This window comes from Sitophilus oryzae, unplaced genomic scaffold (genome assembly GCF_002938485.1).
Source record: "Sitophilus oryzae breed Bouriz unplaced genomic scaffold, Soryzae_2.0 scaffold_85_pilon_pilon, whole genome shotgun sequence".
Lineage (NCBI taxonomy): Eukaryota > Metazoa > Arthropoda > Insecta > Coleoptera > Curculionidae > Sitophilus > Sitophilus oryzae.
In genome coordinates, this window is record NW_022147483.1 from 2,779,143 (window position 1) to 2,798,743 (window position 19,601).

At 31.8% G+C, this 19,601-nt stretch overlaps 2 protein-coding genes and 1 long non-coding RNA gene across 6 annotated transcripts in view; 2 read left to right on the forward strand and 1 right to left on the reverse strand.

Annotated features, from left to right (window-relative positions):
- The first annotated feature begins 3,267 nt into the window (after positions 1-3,267).
- LOC115890084 (juvenile hormone epoxide hydrolase 1-like) lies at positions 3,268-16,076 on the forward strand. The gene is made up of 7 exons (XM_030910217.1): positions 3,268-3,618; positions 4,034-4,225; positions 6,172-6,316; positions 6,893-7,048; positions 7,503-7,754; positions 10,868-11,102; positions 15,851-16,076. The coding sequence occupies exons 1-7, from the start codon at positions 3,442-3,444 to the stop codon at positions 16,071-16,073; spliced, it is 1,380 nt and encodes a 459-aa protein (XP_030766077.1). The 5' UTR covers positions 3,268-3,441; the 3' UTR covers positions 16,074-16,076.
- LOC115890085 lies at positions 12,008-13,375 on the forward strand. The gene is made up of 2 exons (XR_004051559.1): positions 12,008-12,252; positions 13,223-13,375. It is a non-coding gene; the product is annotated as an uncharacterized LOC115890085 (long non-coding RNA).
- Positions 16,077-17,299: 1,223 nt separating the features above from the next.
- Positions 17,300-19,601, reverse strand: part of LOC115890091 (protein cycle) — a 39,310-nt gene continuing 37,008 nt past the window's right edge. For 3 of the 4 annotated variants that reach the window (XM_030910226.1, XM_030910225.1, XM_030910224.1), the window contains exon 13: positions 17,300-18,047. In XM_030910226.1, the coding sequence (XP_030766086.1) occupies positions 17,433-18,047 (615 nt within the window). In that variant the 3' untranslated portion in view covers positions 17,300-17,432. The remainder of the gene's footprint in view (positions 18,048-19,601) is intronic. The other variant, XM_030910228.1, reaches the window with a different exon arrangement.

The window sequence follows — 19,601 nt, forward strand, 5'->3', positions numbered from 1 at the left end:
AAAACATAACATTTTAACGTTTAAAATTTATCTAATAATAAACAATTTAAACTTGATTCAATCTTCGTTCAAAATTCAAGGTGAATGAGAGACATTAATGTTATCTATTAAATAATCCATAGTCATGCCAATAATATTTTCTCAGACAACACGATAATGAAAAAATAAAATGAATGTAATCATCGATTATATTTAAAAATAAAATATAACGTTATCACAAAATTATTACATAATATAATTTACAAAAATTCATTTATACAGGGTCCGGCAAAAGTGGGTCGGGCAGCTGTAACTCCTAGAATAAAAAACTTGCGAATTTTGTTTAAGTGCAACGCTAAAGTATGTACTCGGATGCATTTCAGGAAAATATTTTCACTTTTACAGGGTGGCTCAAAAAAGTGTGAGTGGATCGGGATGATTTTTTTGAACGGAACACCCTGTATATTATTGCATTTTTGGCTTCCTTTCAGATCACTTTACATAATCCTAAGATATGAGTAAATATATTTCGATAATTTGAGAGATATTAATAAATAAATAAGAAATATATATTTTTTCAGCCTTTCTGAAAAAAATTATTAAAAATACAAGAAGTGTCCTGAAACCAAAACTATATTAGGTATTTACTTTAGATGGTCTGTACTTACTTTACTATAAACATCGGAACCTTAAATCATACAGGGTATTCCAAATTCTACGCCAAACTTTCCAAAATTCAAAATAATTTTTCTTGGTTTTTTTAAATGGAACACCCTGTAGATTGACATTTTTTGTATTTAGAGTATTTCAAAATTTTTAACGGCCTCGCAGATACGTGCGGTATTATTTCGAATGGCTCTTTCAACGGTAAAATACGAGAGAAAAATCATTGGGTGGCTTTGATAAAAATTTACTCTGGAAAAGCCATATGAAATTAAAAACCGCGAATATCTACGAAACCGTTAAAAATTTTGAAATGCGCTAAATACAAAAAAATGTTCATTTTTTAATTCTGCATCTGTTAAACAAATCATATACAGAAAATAATTTTAGTTTTAATACTGAATCATGGTCTGTCATGGAAAAATAATGACAATAATATAAGTGGATAAGACGGATTTTGCTGCAGTAAGGTAATTTGTAACGAATTTTATATTTTCACTAGCGTGTACCAGCGACTTTGTTCGCGTCGAATTAATCATTTGTAATGGTGATGATAAAGCAAAGCAAGAATTTCCATTAACATACAAACTGGATAAAATTTTCTCACATTTATGTCAGCATGAGAAAAAACAATATGGCGATATTATTATATAACTTGGTAATATTTGAGGGGTAGTTTCATCTCGTTGGAATTTGACTTTCGAAAAATCCGTTTGCCATAAATAAGCTTTTTACGTGAAGCAGTTTAAGCAGAACTTTTTGGAACACCCTGTGTGATTTTTTAAAAAATTTCAAAATATGTAAAAAACCAAATAAATTATGCTTGTCCAAGCGTTTTCCCGAAAGACTAACCGTTTTTTAAATAACAAATATTGTAATATTTGAGAGGCGTGTTCACCCTCTTGGAATATGAGATTCGAGAAACCCCTCCTTATCGAACCTCTACACCCCACAGTCAATCCGTTTGCCAAAAATCTGCTTTAAACGTCGAGGAGTTTAAGCAGAATCGTGATTGCTCGATGGTCATATTTTATGAAACACCCTGTATAAATTTATAAAAATCTTAAACTATGTAAAACAACAAAATGAAATATACGTGTTTAAGAGTTTTTCCGAAAAACTCACCGGTTTTTAAATAAAAAATATTTTAATATTTGAGGGATAGTTTCACCCCCTTAGAATTCGATTTTCGAAACATCCCTTCTTATCGAACTTCTACACCCTAAAGTTAATCTGTTTTCCAACAATCAGCTTTTTACGTCAAGCGCTTTAAGCAGGATCGTGATTAATCAATGACCAGATTTTTCGAAACACCCTGTATACATTTTTAAAAAATCTTAAAATATGTAAAAAAACAAAATAAAATATACGTGTTTAAGCGTTTTTTCGGAAACTTGACCGTTTTTAAAATAAAAATATTGTAATATTTGAGGGGTGGTTTCACCCTCTTGGAACTGGAATTTCGAAAAATCCCTTCTTATCGAACCTCTACACCCTAGAATCAACCTGCATGCCAAAATTGAGCTTCTTACGTTGAGTGGTTTGAGCAGGATCGTGATTAATCAGTATGTCAGTCACTTAAGGATTTTATATATTAGTATAGACACAAAAGACGGATTTTGCTGCAGTAAGGTAATAGACAGTTAAAGCACGGCCAAAGACATAGACGTAAACGTATCGTTTGACATGTACGCTTGCGCAGTGATAAATTCACTTGCGTTTACGGATACGTGATACGTATCTTTACGTGCCTTTACGTACGTACAAAACGCAAACGTATCGAGCCGAAGGAGTTTCGATTTTCATCCGAATGATGCCGAACGTACAAATTCACAAACAACTCGTTTCCACAACTGGCTAGTAATTAAGTTATTTCATAAATTTTGGGGTCAGTGTAACAGAACTGGGCCTATTTTATTACAATAAATTAGTATGAAAATATTAAGCATCATAATAAACTCATTTTGGAATCTATTTCATTAAATGCTAGTTCTTAGCCAAAATCCATGTGAGGATTCTAAAAGATGGAATCTAATAAATAATCATAAAACTGTGTCTGTTTTACAATATTTTTATTACTAAGAGCATTTTAAGTTGTAAGGACTACTTTCTGTAATAGAATAATTTCCATTTATAATTTTCTTCATTTTTCGAACTTTTATAAATTTAATGTGGAATCAATGGAATAATAGATATCCATTTTCAGTTTTAAAATTAAATTGTTTTACAAAATAATTTAGAATTACAAATGTGTCATTTGCGTTACGTACGTCAAAATACTTGCGAAAAACTCTTGTTTACACGACAACGCAACGGCAGACGTAACGTAGGTTTCTGCGATACGTGTCGAGAGATACGTATACGTATTGTGCCTTGCTTTAACTGTCTAATTTTTAATGAATTTTATATAAGAATAGGCGAATTTTACTGCAGTTTGGGATTATGTTTATGTAGCTTTCAGAATTTCACTATTAATATATGTCATTAGGCCATTTTTTTTTAAAAATTGATAAGGCGGGTTTTGCTAATAAGACTAATGGGATAATATATTCTTTTTAAGAACGTACGCTACTGAACTGAATCTTCTCCCACTTAAAACATGCTAACTGCGAGCCTGTATAAACAAATTTGTTTTTATTTAATCATCAATTGTTGATGGATAATAACATCAGTTCTAAAGTGTACTAAAAACATCGACAGTTTACTTATACCGGTCCTCTGTAGATAGATAACAAACAGAACATATTATATTAGTGTGTCATTTTAAGTTATTTTTACTTAAAAAAACAGTGAGAAAACATGGGTTCTGTAGGACGCTTTGTGGCTTTTTCTGGACTGCTTGTTATAGCCTATTTTTTCCTGAAATCCTCTAAAATTCCACCGGTACCAACAATTGAGGAAACGTGGTGGGGTCCCGGAAGTCCAAAAAAAGAAGATGCTACCATCAAGCCCTTCAAAATCAACGTTCCAGATGAGGTAAAATTATTACTTAAATAATATCAAATTGATGAATTTTAAAAAGATTTTAAATAGTATTGCGCCATATTATACAAGATGTTTTCTAATGACGGTGAAATATTTTAGAGGGTGAGATAATTTTATGAAAAAAAAATGTACAGGGTGTCCCATTTTTGTGTGTTTTACCGGGGTTTATCGTTTACGAGTAGAGATACAAAGATGCGGTTTTCACGTCAATGTATGGCATTTCTATAGAACTAATGTCTGATCATTATTATTATTTATTGGCTATTCTAGACTAGTTTCTGTTTGCAGAAGTGTATCAAAAATATCAAATCAATCTGTAATAATGCAAAAGAACTGTAATAATGTTTAATAACGTTATACTTTTTCCTTAATTTTTTTATTCAAATCTTTTATTATTATATTATAGGTTATTGCTGATCTCGAAAATCGATTAAATACAGCACTACCATTTCAAGAACCTCTGGAAGATGCCAAACAACACTATGGAATCAACACGAAACTTCTGACCACCATCGTGGACTACTGGAAAACGAAATATAACTGGAAAAAGCGCCAGGAATTCTTGAACCAATTTCCTCAATATCAAACTCAAATCCAGGTAGATATACAGGGTTGTTCACCACATACGACACGGAGTATTGTAGCTAAACGGCTAGATTTTTGCAAATTGTAAGTTTTGGGTTCGTTGAAGGACTATTAGAGCTACAATTTAAAAATATTTTTACAAGATACAGAGTGTCCCAAATAAATAAAAAATATCAAAGTTGTATTTTTTTAAATAGAACACCCTATATATTATTACACTTTTAGTTTCTACGATTAAAATAAAGGTAAATTTGATTAAGGTTTATTACACTTAAACCTTACCGTTTTTGAAATATCTTCAATTTTGTGAAATTGCAGTATAAATTTTAAGGCTTCATTTCTCCGAGGGTATCAAAGTTTTTAATACTAAATATTTACTGAAATTTATTTATTGATCAGTTATTGTATTGCATAATAAAACTTTACTACCTTATACAGTGTCTAAAAATTTATTTTTAAATAATTACTAGCTTTTAAAGGCCAATAACTTGTTTAATTTAAATGGAACGCCCTGTATATTTTAGGAGAATCAGATGCACAATTTAATTGTCTATCAAATTGTATTACACCATTTTTACCTATCCCTTCAAGTTTTCGTGAAAATGCATTTTCTTGTAATTTTAGAACCATTTGTCAATATACCCATGGAATACTGACATTTTATATTATTTTAAAGATGTACCAAATTTTTTAAAGAGTACAGATACTAATATTGTCGATATAGTTCGTTTATTTCATTAAAAAATAAAAAAACTGTTTAAATATTTGTTAAAGAGGACCAATTAATATGATTCCAGTATTCAAACTACATTAATTGACTGTTTGCGTTGATTAATAATAATTGCTCCAAATACTAAAAAACTGAATTATGTATGTGTATTAGACAGTGTGGTAAAAAGTAACACTTTAAAAATGATATTTAATTTTTTGACACATGCTTATTTATAACAACAGAGACGTTCATTTTCATAACTTATTATTATATTGATTTCTGATTCAAATCCACCTTTATTTAGAATAATTTATTAACGAACACAATTAAGTATGTAGTTAATTAGTATTTGGGTGGAAATACTGGTGGTATATTTAATTAATGGTATACTCTTTTATAAAGATTTAAATAGTTTTCTTTTTGCATACAAATGGCCTAGTAATATTATCGTTTTACTAAAAACTATAATATTACTTGCCTGTACATTTTGTACATTTGTTATTTTAAAAACAATCTAAAATATAAATATTCCATGGGTATATTGATAAATGAGGTGTAAATTATAAGAAAATGCATTTTCTACGAAAACTTGGAGGAATAGGTAAGAAGTGGTATAATACAATTTGATAGACAATTAAATTGTGCATCTGATTCTCATAAAATATACAGGGTGTTCTATTTAAAGTAAATAAGTTATTGCCGTTTAAAGCTTGTAATTATTTAAAATAAATTTTTCGACACTCTGTATAAGGTAGTATAATTTTTATTATTGCAACACAATAACTGATCAATAAATAACCTTCAGTAAATATTTAGTATTAAAAACTTTGATATCCTCGGAGAAATGAAGCCTTAAAATTTATACTGCAATTTCGCAAAATTGAAAATATTTCAAAAACGGTAAGGTTTAAGTGTAATAAGCCTTAATCAAATTTACCTTTATTTTAATCGTAGAAACTAAAAATGCATAATATACAGGGTGTTCCATTTAAAAAAATACAACTTTGATATTTTTTATTTATTTGGGACACTCTGTTTCTTGTAAAATATTTTTAAATTGTAGCTCTAATAGTCCTTCAACGAACCCAAAACTTACAATTTGTAAAAATCTAATCGTTTAGCTACAATACTCCGTGTCGTATGTGGTGAACAACCCTGTAAACAACCCTGTAAATATGTGGTGAACAACCCTGTAAATATGTTTTTTACTAGTTAACGCTGTTATGTCCTAACGAAATGTATTTCAGGGTCTTAACATACACTTCCTTCATGTTAAACCCAAAAATGTCCCTCAAGGTGTCGAAGTACTGCCTCTGTTGCTTTTACATGGATGGCCAGGGTCCGTACGAGAGTTTTATGAAATTATACCCATTCTGACAACGCCGCAAAAAGGTACGTAGCATTTTCCGTGTAAATTAAAAAAAAGAAGTAAACCAGGAAAACACACGTTGTTTTTGTAATGTTACTGTCATTGAAAAGTCTTTCATCAATTTGATATTTTATAACTGTTATTTAAATATATTAGTTTAAATAAAATACAACAGCTTTATTATTAGCCATACAAATTAGACATTATTTAGAAAAACAACCGTCTAAAATAACAGTTTTATTAATAAATAACAGTTCAAAACTAACTAATTACTTGTTATTTTAACTATTTGTTGTTTTAAAACTGTTCTGTATAAATAACAGTCTAAAATAACAAAATTAATACAAACGTAACTGTTCAAAAACGTTATTGTTACTATATATCTAATTGCTATTTTAAAACTGTTATGTAGAAATAACTGGCTAAAATAACAGTTTAAAAAGAAGGTTGTTATTTAAGATTTGTAATTTTAATATAATAAAAATAACAAATTAAAAAGGCTGTTATCGGGATTCACGGATTTGTTATTTTGAAACTGTTATGTAGAAATAACAGTTTTTGTTGCAAAGGTTATTTAAGATTTTTTAAATATTCTTTAGGAAAAGACTTTGTCTTCGAGGTTATAGCGCCTTCATTGCCAGGTTATGGATTCTCGGATGGGGCTTCCAAACAAGGACTGCACGCAGGCGTAATGGGACAGATATTTGATAAATTGATGCGCAGACTGAAATTTTCCAAGTACTACCTGCAAGGAGGTAATAACAGCATTTCTACATTACTACATTTCCATATTTTCGCCATTTAATATTATTATTATACAGGGTGGTCCGAACTGTATTCCGGAAACTTCGGCAGCATGTTCTGCAGATAAAAATAAGTAAAAAAGTTCGTATAAATGTATATCCTAAAATCATTTTTATTTCGATTTTTTCCCAATAATTTCTGAAGTAACGACAATATTTGGATAAAAAATTGTGTTTAGGAGTTCTTTTCAATTTTCGTACCACGAATTAGGATAAGATTTTTATCTGTATACATATAGTAGGTATACCTAATCTGGGTTAGTATCTTTAGTTTCATAAAAATGTTCCTCAGTAATGTGAAAAAGCCGCATCTTTGTATCTCTACTCGTAAATGAGAAATATTGTAAATCATAGAAAAATGGGACACCCTGTGCATTTAAAGTGAAAGCTTTGTGCTATTTCACAGGTGACTGGGGATCATTGATAGCCCAGGACATGTCAGTCCTCTATGCGGACCGTGTTATTGGCGTACACTCAAATATGTGCAACACTCAGAACGCTTTAGGAAACTTGCAGCTCTTCGTAGGAGCTTGGTTTCCATCGCTGGCATTGGACAAAACTGAAGCTGAAAGGAACACTCCTTTGTCAAGTTTCTATGGCAATATCTTGCTGGAAAGCGGATACATGCACTTGCAGGCAACCAAACCAGACACTGTAGGTAAGTATACAGGGTTGTTCATCACATACGACACGGAGTATTGTAGCTAAACGATGAGATTTTTACAAATTATAAGTTTGGGGTTCGTTGAAGGACTATTAGAGCTACAATTTAAAAATATTTTTACAAGATACAGAGTGTCCCAAATAAATAAAAAATATCAAAGTTGTATTTTTTTAAATGGAACACCCTATATATTATTACATTTTTAGTTTCTACGATTATAATAAAGGTAAATTTGATTAAGGTTTATTACACTTAAACCTTACCGTTTTTGAAATATCTTCAATTTTGCGAAATTGCAGTATAAATTTTAAGGCTTCATTTCTCCGAGGTTATCAAAGTTTCTAATACTAAATATTTACTGAAGTTTATCTATGGATCAGTTATTGTGCTGCAATAATAAAAACTTTACTACCTTATACAGAGTGTCTAAAAATTTATTTTAAATAATTACTAGCTCTAAACGGCAATAACTTGTTTAATTTAAATGGAACACCCTGTATATTTTATGAGAATCAGATGCATAATTTAATTGTCTATCAAATTGTATTATACCATTTTTTACCTATCTCTTCAAGTTTCCGTAGAAAATGCATTTTCTTGTAATTTAGAACTCATTTATCAATATACCCATGGAATACTGACATTTTAGATTGTTTTTAAAGCAACAAATGTACAAAATGTACAGACTAGTAATAGTATCGTTTTTAGCAAAACGATAATATTACTAGCCCATTTGTATGCAAAAAGAAAACTATTTAAATCTTTATAAAAGAGTATACCATTAATTAAATATAACACCATTATTTCCGCCCATATACTAATTAATGACATACTTAACTGTGTTCGTTAATAAATTATTATAAATAAATGTGGATTTGAGTCAGAAACCAATATAATAATAAGTTAACAAATTAAAGTATCTGTTGTTATAAATAAGCATTATTTATTAAAATATGAAATATCATTTTTAAGGTGTTACTTTTTATCACACTGTCTAATGCCCATACAAAATTCAGTTTTTTAGTATTTGGAGCAATTATTATTAATCAACGCAAACAGTCAGTTAATGTAGTTTGAATACTGGAATCATATTAATTGATCCTCTTTAACAAATATTTAAACAGTTTTTTTTATTTTTTAATGAAATAAACGAATTATATCGACAATATTAGTATCTGTACTCTTTAAAAATTTGGTATCTTTAAAAATAATCTAAAATGTCAATAGTCCATGGGTATATTGATAAATAAGTTCTAAATTACAAGAAAATGCATTTTCTACGGAAACTTAAAGAGATAGGTAAAAATGGTATAATATAATTTGATAGACAATTAAATTGTGCATCTGATTCTCGTAAAATATACAGGGTGTTCCATTTAAATTAAACAAGTTATTGCCGTTTGAAGCTAATAATTATTTAAAATAAATTTTTAGACACTCTGTATAAGGTAGTATTATTTTTATTATTGCAACACAATAACTGATCAGTAAATAAACTTCAGTAAATATTTAGTATTAAAAACTTTGATACCCTTGGAGAAATGAAGCCTTAAAATTTTTACTGCAATTTCACAAAATTGAAAATATTTCAAAAACGGTAAGGTTTAAGTATAATAAATCTTAATCAAATTTACCTTTATTTTAATCGTAGAAACTAAAAATGTAATAATATGCAGGGTGTTCCATTTAAAAAAATACAACTTTGGTATTTTTTACTTATTTGGGACACTCTGTATCTTGTAAAATTATTTTTAAATTGTACCTCTAATAGTCCTTCATCGAACCCAAAACTTACAATTTGTAAAAATCTTATCGTTTAGCTACAATACTCCGTGTCGTATGTGGTGAACAACCCTGTATAAAATTATTATTCTACAAATAATTATTGATCCTCAAAAATAATGATTCAGATTGATGCCACCTATACAGGGTGGTCCGAACTGTAGGTATTCCGGAAACTTCGGCAGCATATTTTACAGATAAAAATAAGTAAAAAAGTTCGTATAAATGTATGTCCTAAATGCTTAGTTTCAGAGATACAGGGTAGAGAAGTTTCTTTTTTATTTCGCTTTTTTCCAAATAATTTCTGAAGTAACGTCAATATTTGGATTAAAATTGGTGTCTGGGAATTTTTTGACATGAGAAATTTGATTTTGATGTCAATATAATTGCTATTTGTAGGGGGCGCCACCTACGTGTGTTTTAACTGTTTTGAAGAGTAATAACTTTTCGTCCGTACCTGTATAAAATTACTGGGTGAAAAAATATACATTTCCGTGATTTTTTATGTAAAAAATATCTCTTGGTACAAATCGCTACGAGCAACCGTTCTCAAGATATTTAGAATGGAAATAGACAATACACCAGTGGCGGACTAAGGGGGGGGGGAAGAGGTGGTCCGCCCAGGGCCCCGTCTAATATTTCTCAAAAACGGTTAATGTTAGGTATAGAGTATTTAATATTAAAATTCATAAAATTTTACAGAGAATTTAAATGTAATAAAAATTGGAACATCTATTTAAAATAAGAAAGTTGCTGTCAACTTCCGGTACTTCCGGAAGTGTCGCAATAGTGAAAATATTTTTAATCGATAGAAACAATTATATGCAAAAAATCTCGGATGTAGATATTGTAGTTCCCTAGAAACTTCTAATGCAGGCTCAGCCTGGGACACCCTGTATAAATACTTGAATTTTGTCAACCATTATACATGCGTCATACAATTTTTACAAAATGTGTATTAGAAGTATATCATTATCTGAACAGACCGAGGGCCACATTTAGCTTCGCCGCCCCTGGCCCCCGACAGGCTTAGTCAGCCACTGCAATACACGTCATTAATGACAAAAAATAAACAACGCCGAATAGATAGTTATCTGACTGAAATGATAAATTTAGGAACTTTTTATTTTTTAAATTAATCATATTTTTTTTCCGAAAAAATGATTATCAAAATGAAAATGAAACTTCTACACCCTGTATCTCCAAAACTAAGCATTTTAGGACATACATTTATACGAACTTTTTTACTTATTTTTATCTGGAAAATATATTTCCAAATTTTTTCTATTCAATTTCTATCACCCTGTAGATAAAACTTGTTATAGGTGTGGCCTTAAGTGACAGTCCGGTCGGTTTGGCTGCCTATATAATAGAAAAATTCACCACGTGGACAAATCCAGCTTGGAAAGACCTGGAAGATGGTGGTCTGACCAAGAAGTATACTCTGGACAAGCTTCTTGACAACGTCATGATCTACTGGGTGTCCAGATCGATCACTACCTCTGTGAGGTTGTATTTGGAGAATTTCAGTGCGACAAGAAGAAACTTAGACTTAGATTCGTAAGTACATTACAATAATCTAATAGCGACTACAGACAGACAGGGTGGCGCCTCTCATACGCCGCGGAAGATCCAAGGAGAACGGTAGTTTATATCGAAATGAAATCTTGGCAACATATGTAGGTTAACTGAAAATATATAAAATTATACAGGGTGTCCACAAAAAGAGTTACACATCAAAGTTGTGTTTTTTTTTTCTAATAATCACACCCTATATATTAATTAATTTTCGGATTCTAGGCAAAAAATAAAGATAAGTTTTATTAGAGAAGCATATACCTAAAATCTAAGGATTCTGACATATATTTCACATTTTGTGAAAATGAAGAGTATAAATTTTAAATTTCGATGACATGCTACGTAAATTTTAGTTGACCTTGTATAGACTGATATTTAACTACAGTAACCATTGTATGTTAAACCAAATTGAAATTTGACCCGAAAAGTTATACAGGGTGAGACAAAATTATTATGGAATATTAGTCACTTTTAAAACCAAGTTACTCCTTTATTTTAAATGGAACACCCAGTATATTTTTCCGGTGTTCAATGGGGAATTTATATATCTTCAAAATATTATTAAGGTTGCTTATCCCTCAGATAAAGATTTTCCTAGATATTTTAATTTTTATGATTTTGCGTCAAGATCTTTATTATTTGAAAAAATCTAGGGTGGCTGTGATATACCTTTTGTTAATTTAACAAAAATTAAAGATTGTAGAGTAAAATACCCAACGGTAATAAAAAGATACACGTTTAAAACATATTTTAATTATTACAGAATTAAAACTAGATATATAAACCTATAATTATGTGACAAAAATTAGCTAGATGAAATCAAATGCTCAAGATGCTTCCTTTCATGTTAACTGCATAAAATGATTGTATTTTCAAAATGTAAGAGTCTTGTTTTCCGTTAAAAATTTGTTTATATTAAATTGTGTTATTTTAAGAAATAATATTTTATTTGAATCTCTAATTGACTTTTCTTGACCGCATGTATACAATGTCGTTTCCTAGACGATGCGGTTTGCATTGTTGATGATTATTTTGACTGACGTCGCCATTTATCAAAAAAATATTAAATTCAGATTATAATTGTGTGGAAAATATTTCTGGGACTGAATAGAAGGAATGAAGTATTATACAGGTGAGTGTATTTTGTTCACTCACGGGTATTACTGGAATTTGTGTGAGAGTATTTTAATATTATTTAATTTACAGTTATTACTGAGTTATAGTAGTAGATAGAAAATGGTATTTTAGTATTACTTTTGTGTGTGAGTGTATTTTGTTCACTCACGGGTATTACTGGAATTTGTGTGAGAGTATTTTAATATTATTTAATTTACAGTTATTACTGAGTTATAGTAGTAGATAGAAAATGGTATTTTAGTATTACTTTTGTGTGAGAGTGTATTTTGTCCATTCACGGGTATTGCTAGGATTTGTATGAGAGTATTTTAATATTATTTAGTTAACAATTATCACTGAACTTTAGTAGTAGATAGTAAAGGGTGTTTTAGTATTACTTTTGTGTGTGTGTGTTTTATAGTAGACAAGTATTTATCAAAGAGCATTTTAATATTATTTAGTTAAAGGATAGATGTTTATCAATGAGTGTTTTAGTGTTATTTATTGTCGTTACGGAACAACATTAAGCTATGTCGCTTTTGGGCCATGCCTATATGTAGGTGAGACGCCTTCTGGCCTAAGCTACGACTATGTCGCTTTTGGGCCATGCCTATATGTAGGTGAGACGCCTTCTGGCCTAAGCTACGACTATGTCGCTTTTGGGCCATACCTATATGTAGGTGAGACGCCTTCTGGCCTAAGCTACGACTATGTCGCTTTTGGGCCATGTCTATATGTAGGTGAGACGCCTTCTGGCCTAAGCTACGACTATGTCGCTTTTGGGCCATGCCTATATGTAGGTGAGACGCCTTCTGGCCTAAGCTACGACTATGTCGCTTTTGGGCCATGCCTATATGTAGGTGAGACGCCTTGTGGCCTTAGATACGGTACAATAACAAACATATTTAACTATTTTATATACTCGATTATGGTAATGTGATTGTGTGCGTTTTCCAGTGATGCTCAAGTATATTTTATTTTTATAGATTGCAAAACACGTAATATATATTTCAAGGAGTGAGAAGTATTGTGCAGATCAGGCATTCAAGGTAAGTTTGGCTTCTTTTATTTATGTTGATTGAATATTAAATTGATGTTAACACCATTCATATATTATGCTATATAAACAAAAAAAAAAATATTATATTTTTCTTACTCGCTCTTACAAAAAGGATCTTTTCATTTTAAAAGGCATATGTGGAGTTCTACCTCGAAAAGCAGCTACAATAATTTCTCTCATGTTGTAGACAATAGTTGGTCGAGTTTTGTAAACACTGTCTTTAACATATCGCTATAAAAAAAAACCAGACTAGATAAAATCAAGAGCATTTAAGTATTCTATTAATTGGTGAATGCACACTGCATTCACCAACTAATAGAATCATATCATTTCTCTCTGATGTAGGATAAGTTTGCATTTTCGACAATTTTTTAAGATTTTTTTTTTGATCTGACACAATATGATAACTAGTTGTTAAAGTTGGACTAATTAGACAGCTATGTTGAAGTAACGTCAGACATATCACCGCCACCTAGATTTTATCAAATAATAAAGACCTACTCAGATCAAATCATGTAAATGAAAATATCTAGGAAAATCTTTGTTTGAAGGGTAGGCAACCTTAATAATATTTTGATGAAACATGAATTCTCCATTGGATATCGGAATAATATACTGGGTGTTCTATTTAAAATATAAGAGTAACATGCTTTTAAAGGTGACCAATGTTCAATATTAATTTTGTCTCACCCTGTATAACTTTTTGGATCAAGTTTTAGTTGGATTTAAAGTACAATAGTTAATTTAACTACATATTAAGTTATACCGAATAAACTACAATTTAGGTAGCTTTTATTGTAATTTAAAAATTGTTGTTTATTTCTAGAAAATGTTAAATATATCAAGAACCTTACATTTTAGTCATATACTTCTCTTATAAAACTCATCGTTATTTTTTTCCAAGAATCCGAAAATCAGTTAATGTATAGGGTGTCCCATTACAAAAAACACAACTTTGATATGTAACTTTTTTTTAGGGACACCCTGTAGGACTCTCTATATTTTTAAAAAGTGCTCTGAATTAAACTACATATGCTCACAATTTTCATTTCATTACAACTGTCGTTCTTCTTGGAGCCTCTGCGGCGTATGAGAGGCGCCACCCTGTACAGGGTCCGGCAATAGTGCTAGAATAAAAAACTTAGAAATTTTGTTTAAAAACCTAAAATATATATTAGGATGTATTTTTGAATATAATTTAACCTCTACAAAGTAGCTTATAAAAGTGTGAGTGGGTCGGGATGATTTTTTTTAAATAGAACACCCTGTATATTATTGCATTTTTGGCTTCTTTTTAAATCATTTTACATAATCCTAAGGTATGAGTTAATACATTTTGATAGTATTCAGAGATATTAATAAATAAATATCAAACATATTTTTTTCAGCCTTTCTTAAAAATATTATTAGGTTTTTTTATACTGAACACCCTGTATATTATTTTTTCAATAGATGGAGAATTAAAAAATGAACAACAAAGTTTATGTTAATTTAGTAAGAAATAAAAGTTAATATATAGGGTGTTTCAAAACAAATGCGAAAAACTTTAGGGGGTGATTCCTTGTTCAAAATAAAGGGTAGTTTGCTTTATAAACGTTGGGTCAAAAGTCAACCATTAGGGAGATATCGCGGTACAAAGATGGCGGAAAAATAATGTTTTTATTTTTTATCTTGAAAACGAAAAGAGATAGACTGGTCGAGCTTTATTAGCCAAAGCAGTGAAAATCATTGCGTATATTTTTAAATGAAGGGTTGAATTACTCCTCTATCATCTTGTTAACGAATTTTATCAAACATGCAGTCGCATTTGAGGTTTAGTTTAGAAACTTTGTTTCTTAGCTTGATAAAACTCACTATTGGAAATTAAAAATAAATGTAAAAGCATTACATGTCAGGACAAAAACATTTTTAGATCAAGAATCTAGTGATAATAACGATAATAATAATCATCTAGATAATAACGTATTGCAGAGTAATGTCAAATAAAATAATATTAGGAACATCCTAAAAAGTAACAGCGGCCGACTAGATTTTTTCCTAAAAAAATTACAGCAGCCCACTAGATTCTTTATCAGAAAATGTTTTTTGTCCTGACATGTAATGCTTTACATTTTATTTTTTAATTTCAAATCGGTGAGTTTTATCAAAAAAATACAAGAGATAAAAAAGTTTCTAAACAAACTAAACTATCCAAATTAAGGCATTTGCATGTGTTTGATAAGATTTTTCTTTAAATTTCGGTAACAAGAATGATAGGGGTAGTTTATTTCAACACCTTCCACTCATTTTAAAAAAGTGAAAAAATTACCAGAAAGTGTGTTTTCATAACAGTGATGCTTCCATAAAATTTTATTAGTCTATCTCTTTTCGTTTTCAAGTTAAAAAATAAAAACATTATTTTTCCGCCATCTTTGTACCGCAATATCTCCCTAATGGTTGACTTTTGACCCAACGTTTATGAAGCAAATTACCCATTATTTTGAACAAGGAATCACCCCCTGAAGTTTTTCGCATTTGTTTTGAAACACCCTGTATATTAACATATTTGTTGCAGTATCCCCATAACTGTGCCCAGCGGTTGCAGTCGTTTCAAGCACGAACTTATCTATCCCATAAAGGCAGTACTGAAAGGAAGGTACAAGCAACTTATCTCTGTGGATGACCACGACGACGGTGGACACTTTGCTGCCTTCGAGTTGCCGGAAGTACTTGCCAAGGACGTGTTTAATTTTGTACAAAAAGTCAGAGCATTACCCAAACAAAAACAGGAGTTGTAAAAAGATAAATAGGAGACTTATGCCCCGACCCCATTAGCCAACACGCTACGTCATGCGATGCCATGCTGCCCCACGTCATGTAGATCAGTGCGTATGTTTTTCCATTTAATTACATGTATTGCGTACACACTAGGCAGCACGCCACGCCATCCGACGCTATAACACGCTATGACACGTGTGATGGTCGATTCGTCGGTCCCATTTCGTAGGTAACCCTACTGATAACGTTTTTTACTCTAATTAAAATTTCAGGCGTGTTAACACGTGTTACATAGTATGTACATGCACACATTCCCACGTCGCAACACGTGGGATAGCGTGGCATCGCGTGGCATCGCGTGGCATTGCGTCAGGTGTTGGCTAATGGGGTCCCGGCTTTAGAGACGTATATGGATAAGTTGGAGTGTTATTGTTACGATTTTTAATAAAAATAAATAAAAAATTAAAGAAAAAATTATATATTTGTTACATTTTTAATTTTATCCTCTTCAAATTTTCCTTTTACTTACTTTAAAAAAGTAATGAATATACAGGGTTGTTCACTACATACGAAACGGAGTATTTTAGCTAAACGATTAGATTTTTTCAAATTGTAAGTTTTGAGTTTGTTGAAAGAACATTAGAGCTACAATTTAAACATAATTTAAAAAATACAGAGTGTCCCAAATAAATAAAAAATATCAAAGTAGTTTTATTTTTTTAAATGGAACACCCTGTATATTATTACATTTTTAGTTTCTAGGATTAAAATAAATGTAAATTTGATTAAGGTTTACCGCATTGTAATCTTACCGTTTTTGAAACAGTTAGGTTTTTGTCAAAATGGGCGTATTTTTAATCATATCTCAATTTTTTCAAATGGAACGAGGGTGGTCATTAGCATATTTGGAAAAAGCATTTTTTTACGAATAATTTGATACCACACACTTGGTATTTCGAGTCAAATTTTCGTTACGAACCGCAACTTATAATTTCAAATAAACCATATTATGCGAAAATGTCAAAAGTTGACATATGATATGTCATTCTATTCAGAGTAAAATACCGAGGGTGCCAATTCAAAATCAAAAGTTGTAGTCATTTTCGGTGAAACAGGAAGTAACCGAAAACAATTGAATCCGTCAATCAATCCTAATTTATGTCATATATTAATATACCAAATCTCGTTTGTTTAACTGAAAAAATAAAGCAGTTATAAGGGTGAGCCCGTTTTGAGCCCGTTACCTTAGCAAAAGATTTAGTAAAATAAAACTCAGTTTAATTGATGAGCAACATTTAATTCAACAAGCACACATATACACACTCAGCCGTAATAAATAACGTTAATAACATAAACCCTTCCTTATCCCTTCAATCCGGTCAAGGCAAGGGCCAGGGCAATCCAGAAAAATCCACAGGTCCTCCCAATCCAGCGTCAGCTTCGAGCAGGCTCATGATCACAGCCATGGCCGCCTCGTCGTTCCCTTCCTGGCTCGTGTGATGCTGCTGAACCGGTCCCGAAGCACATCCAGGGACTGGATTCAACATGTCCGCGACAAAACCCGAAGAGGATCCTTCGGCAGGACTCGGTCCAGCGCCTAGAACTAGCGGTGAGTACTTGCGATGAGTATCTGGCGGTATCGAGTAGCTAACATCGACTTTGAGCTTTTTTAACTGGGGAGATACTGGGTAAAGCGTGTGGGGCAGGGGGTATTTGGCAACATAGGGATAGTCTACAACAAAAGCGGTTGGGTTGAGCGTGCGGGTGTGTTTACCAGGGTCGGGCATCATCGATGTTTGCGGCTGTTGTTGCTGCGGTAGCGGTAGTTGTAACGGTGCCACGTTGATATCGGCGAAGTCTGCCATGGTGTCGTCCCTGGCGACGGGGATGGAGTATTGGTCTTGGAGGGTGGAGGTGAAGTCTGGCAACACTGGAGGTGGAGGGGTGGTGTAGAGGTCGCAGGGTTGGATGTTGCTGGTGGATGGTATGTGTGTCTGAAAAGAAGATGTTAGTATAAATGTTAAGGTGGCTACACACACTACTGCAAGCTTGACAAGCATGCATGAACAATCTTTTTGTACAAGCCATGCATAATTTACCTTCGCCGCCACACGGTACATACATTCTTGAACAAGCTTCAGTTTATGCCGCGAAAAAGAAGAAGGAAGTCCGAAGAAAAAGAAGAAGGAAGTCCGCGAAAAAGAAGAAGGAACCCTGAAGGCATTTATCTTTTTAATAACGGCATTCTTATCGGCTTGGCTGTCAATTAATCTATACTTATTAAGTAAAATTTTGTATGCTGCATCCTTCTTCACCCTATCATGATATTCTGGTGATTTAATTCGCCAAAGACACGGCTAATTTTCGTATGCGCGAATAAAATCTTCCAATAATCCTCGATTGCTCCTTTTCAGATCGCTAGACATGATGGCGACGGGACGTACAGGTCATTTAAGATCACGGACTGAACTAATTGTTTGTACAAGCTGAATACATGTGGTACACACGTATCGTTTCGCTTGCGCAAGCATGGCTTGTCCAAGCTTGTATGATTCAAATTCAATCAATCACCAAGCGGCTTGCACAATTAAAATGCTTGCGCAAATTTTCCCTACAGACGCTACATTTTGCTTGTACAAAAAGATTGTTCATGCATGCTTGTCAAGCTTGCAGTAGTGTGTGTAGCCACCTTTACAATGAAAGTCGGAAATACAGAAAATGTACACACAATCATAACAAACAAGCACTAGGACAGTAATGGCAAATAACGTGTCACTGCTGACACGCATCTTCAAAGATAAAAAAATTCATAATTGAAATATTTGTTTCTCATTGGCCAGAGTTGGTTTTTAATAATTATTCTTCTTCTTACAGTGCCACACTCTATATAGAGCGTCGGCTACCTCTCGCATGTACTTGTGATGTGTGTCATCAGTGTTTCACAAGTACACGGGACCTACAGTTTATTGCCGAATCCGAACGGCATATTTGAGAGGCTGTACAAGGCAAATATACTCAATGTGGTTTGCCATTGCCTTCCTTGAGGTGGCGGCTCGTTGGTCGCTCTATTTAGATAAATAAATATTTTTATTTAAATAAATAAAGCGACCGTACTGGCTGGGGATCGAACCCAGTACCTTCCGCTCCGCAGATCGACACATTAACGCTGGAGCTACGGCCGGCCACAACATTATTATTAATTATACACATAATTATTATTAATTTATTATTATTAGCAGGGATGTGTAGGTAGAAAATTTTATATTTTCTACCGTATTTTCTACACGTAGAAAATTAATTTTCTACACCAACTAATTTGCTACATTTTTTACATGTCCAGACGTAGAAAATTAGTTTTGTATATTGTAAGCCTTTTTTTTATTTCAAATACTTCAATCACAATTACGATTAGTACAAGAAATAAACTTATAACGATATATCTAATTGTTATTTATTATTTAACAAATGGATAGTATATATCATGTCAAAAAAAAGCTTAACTAATAAATTCGATATTATTTTAAATTGATATGTGAGGGAGGATGCGT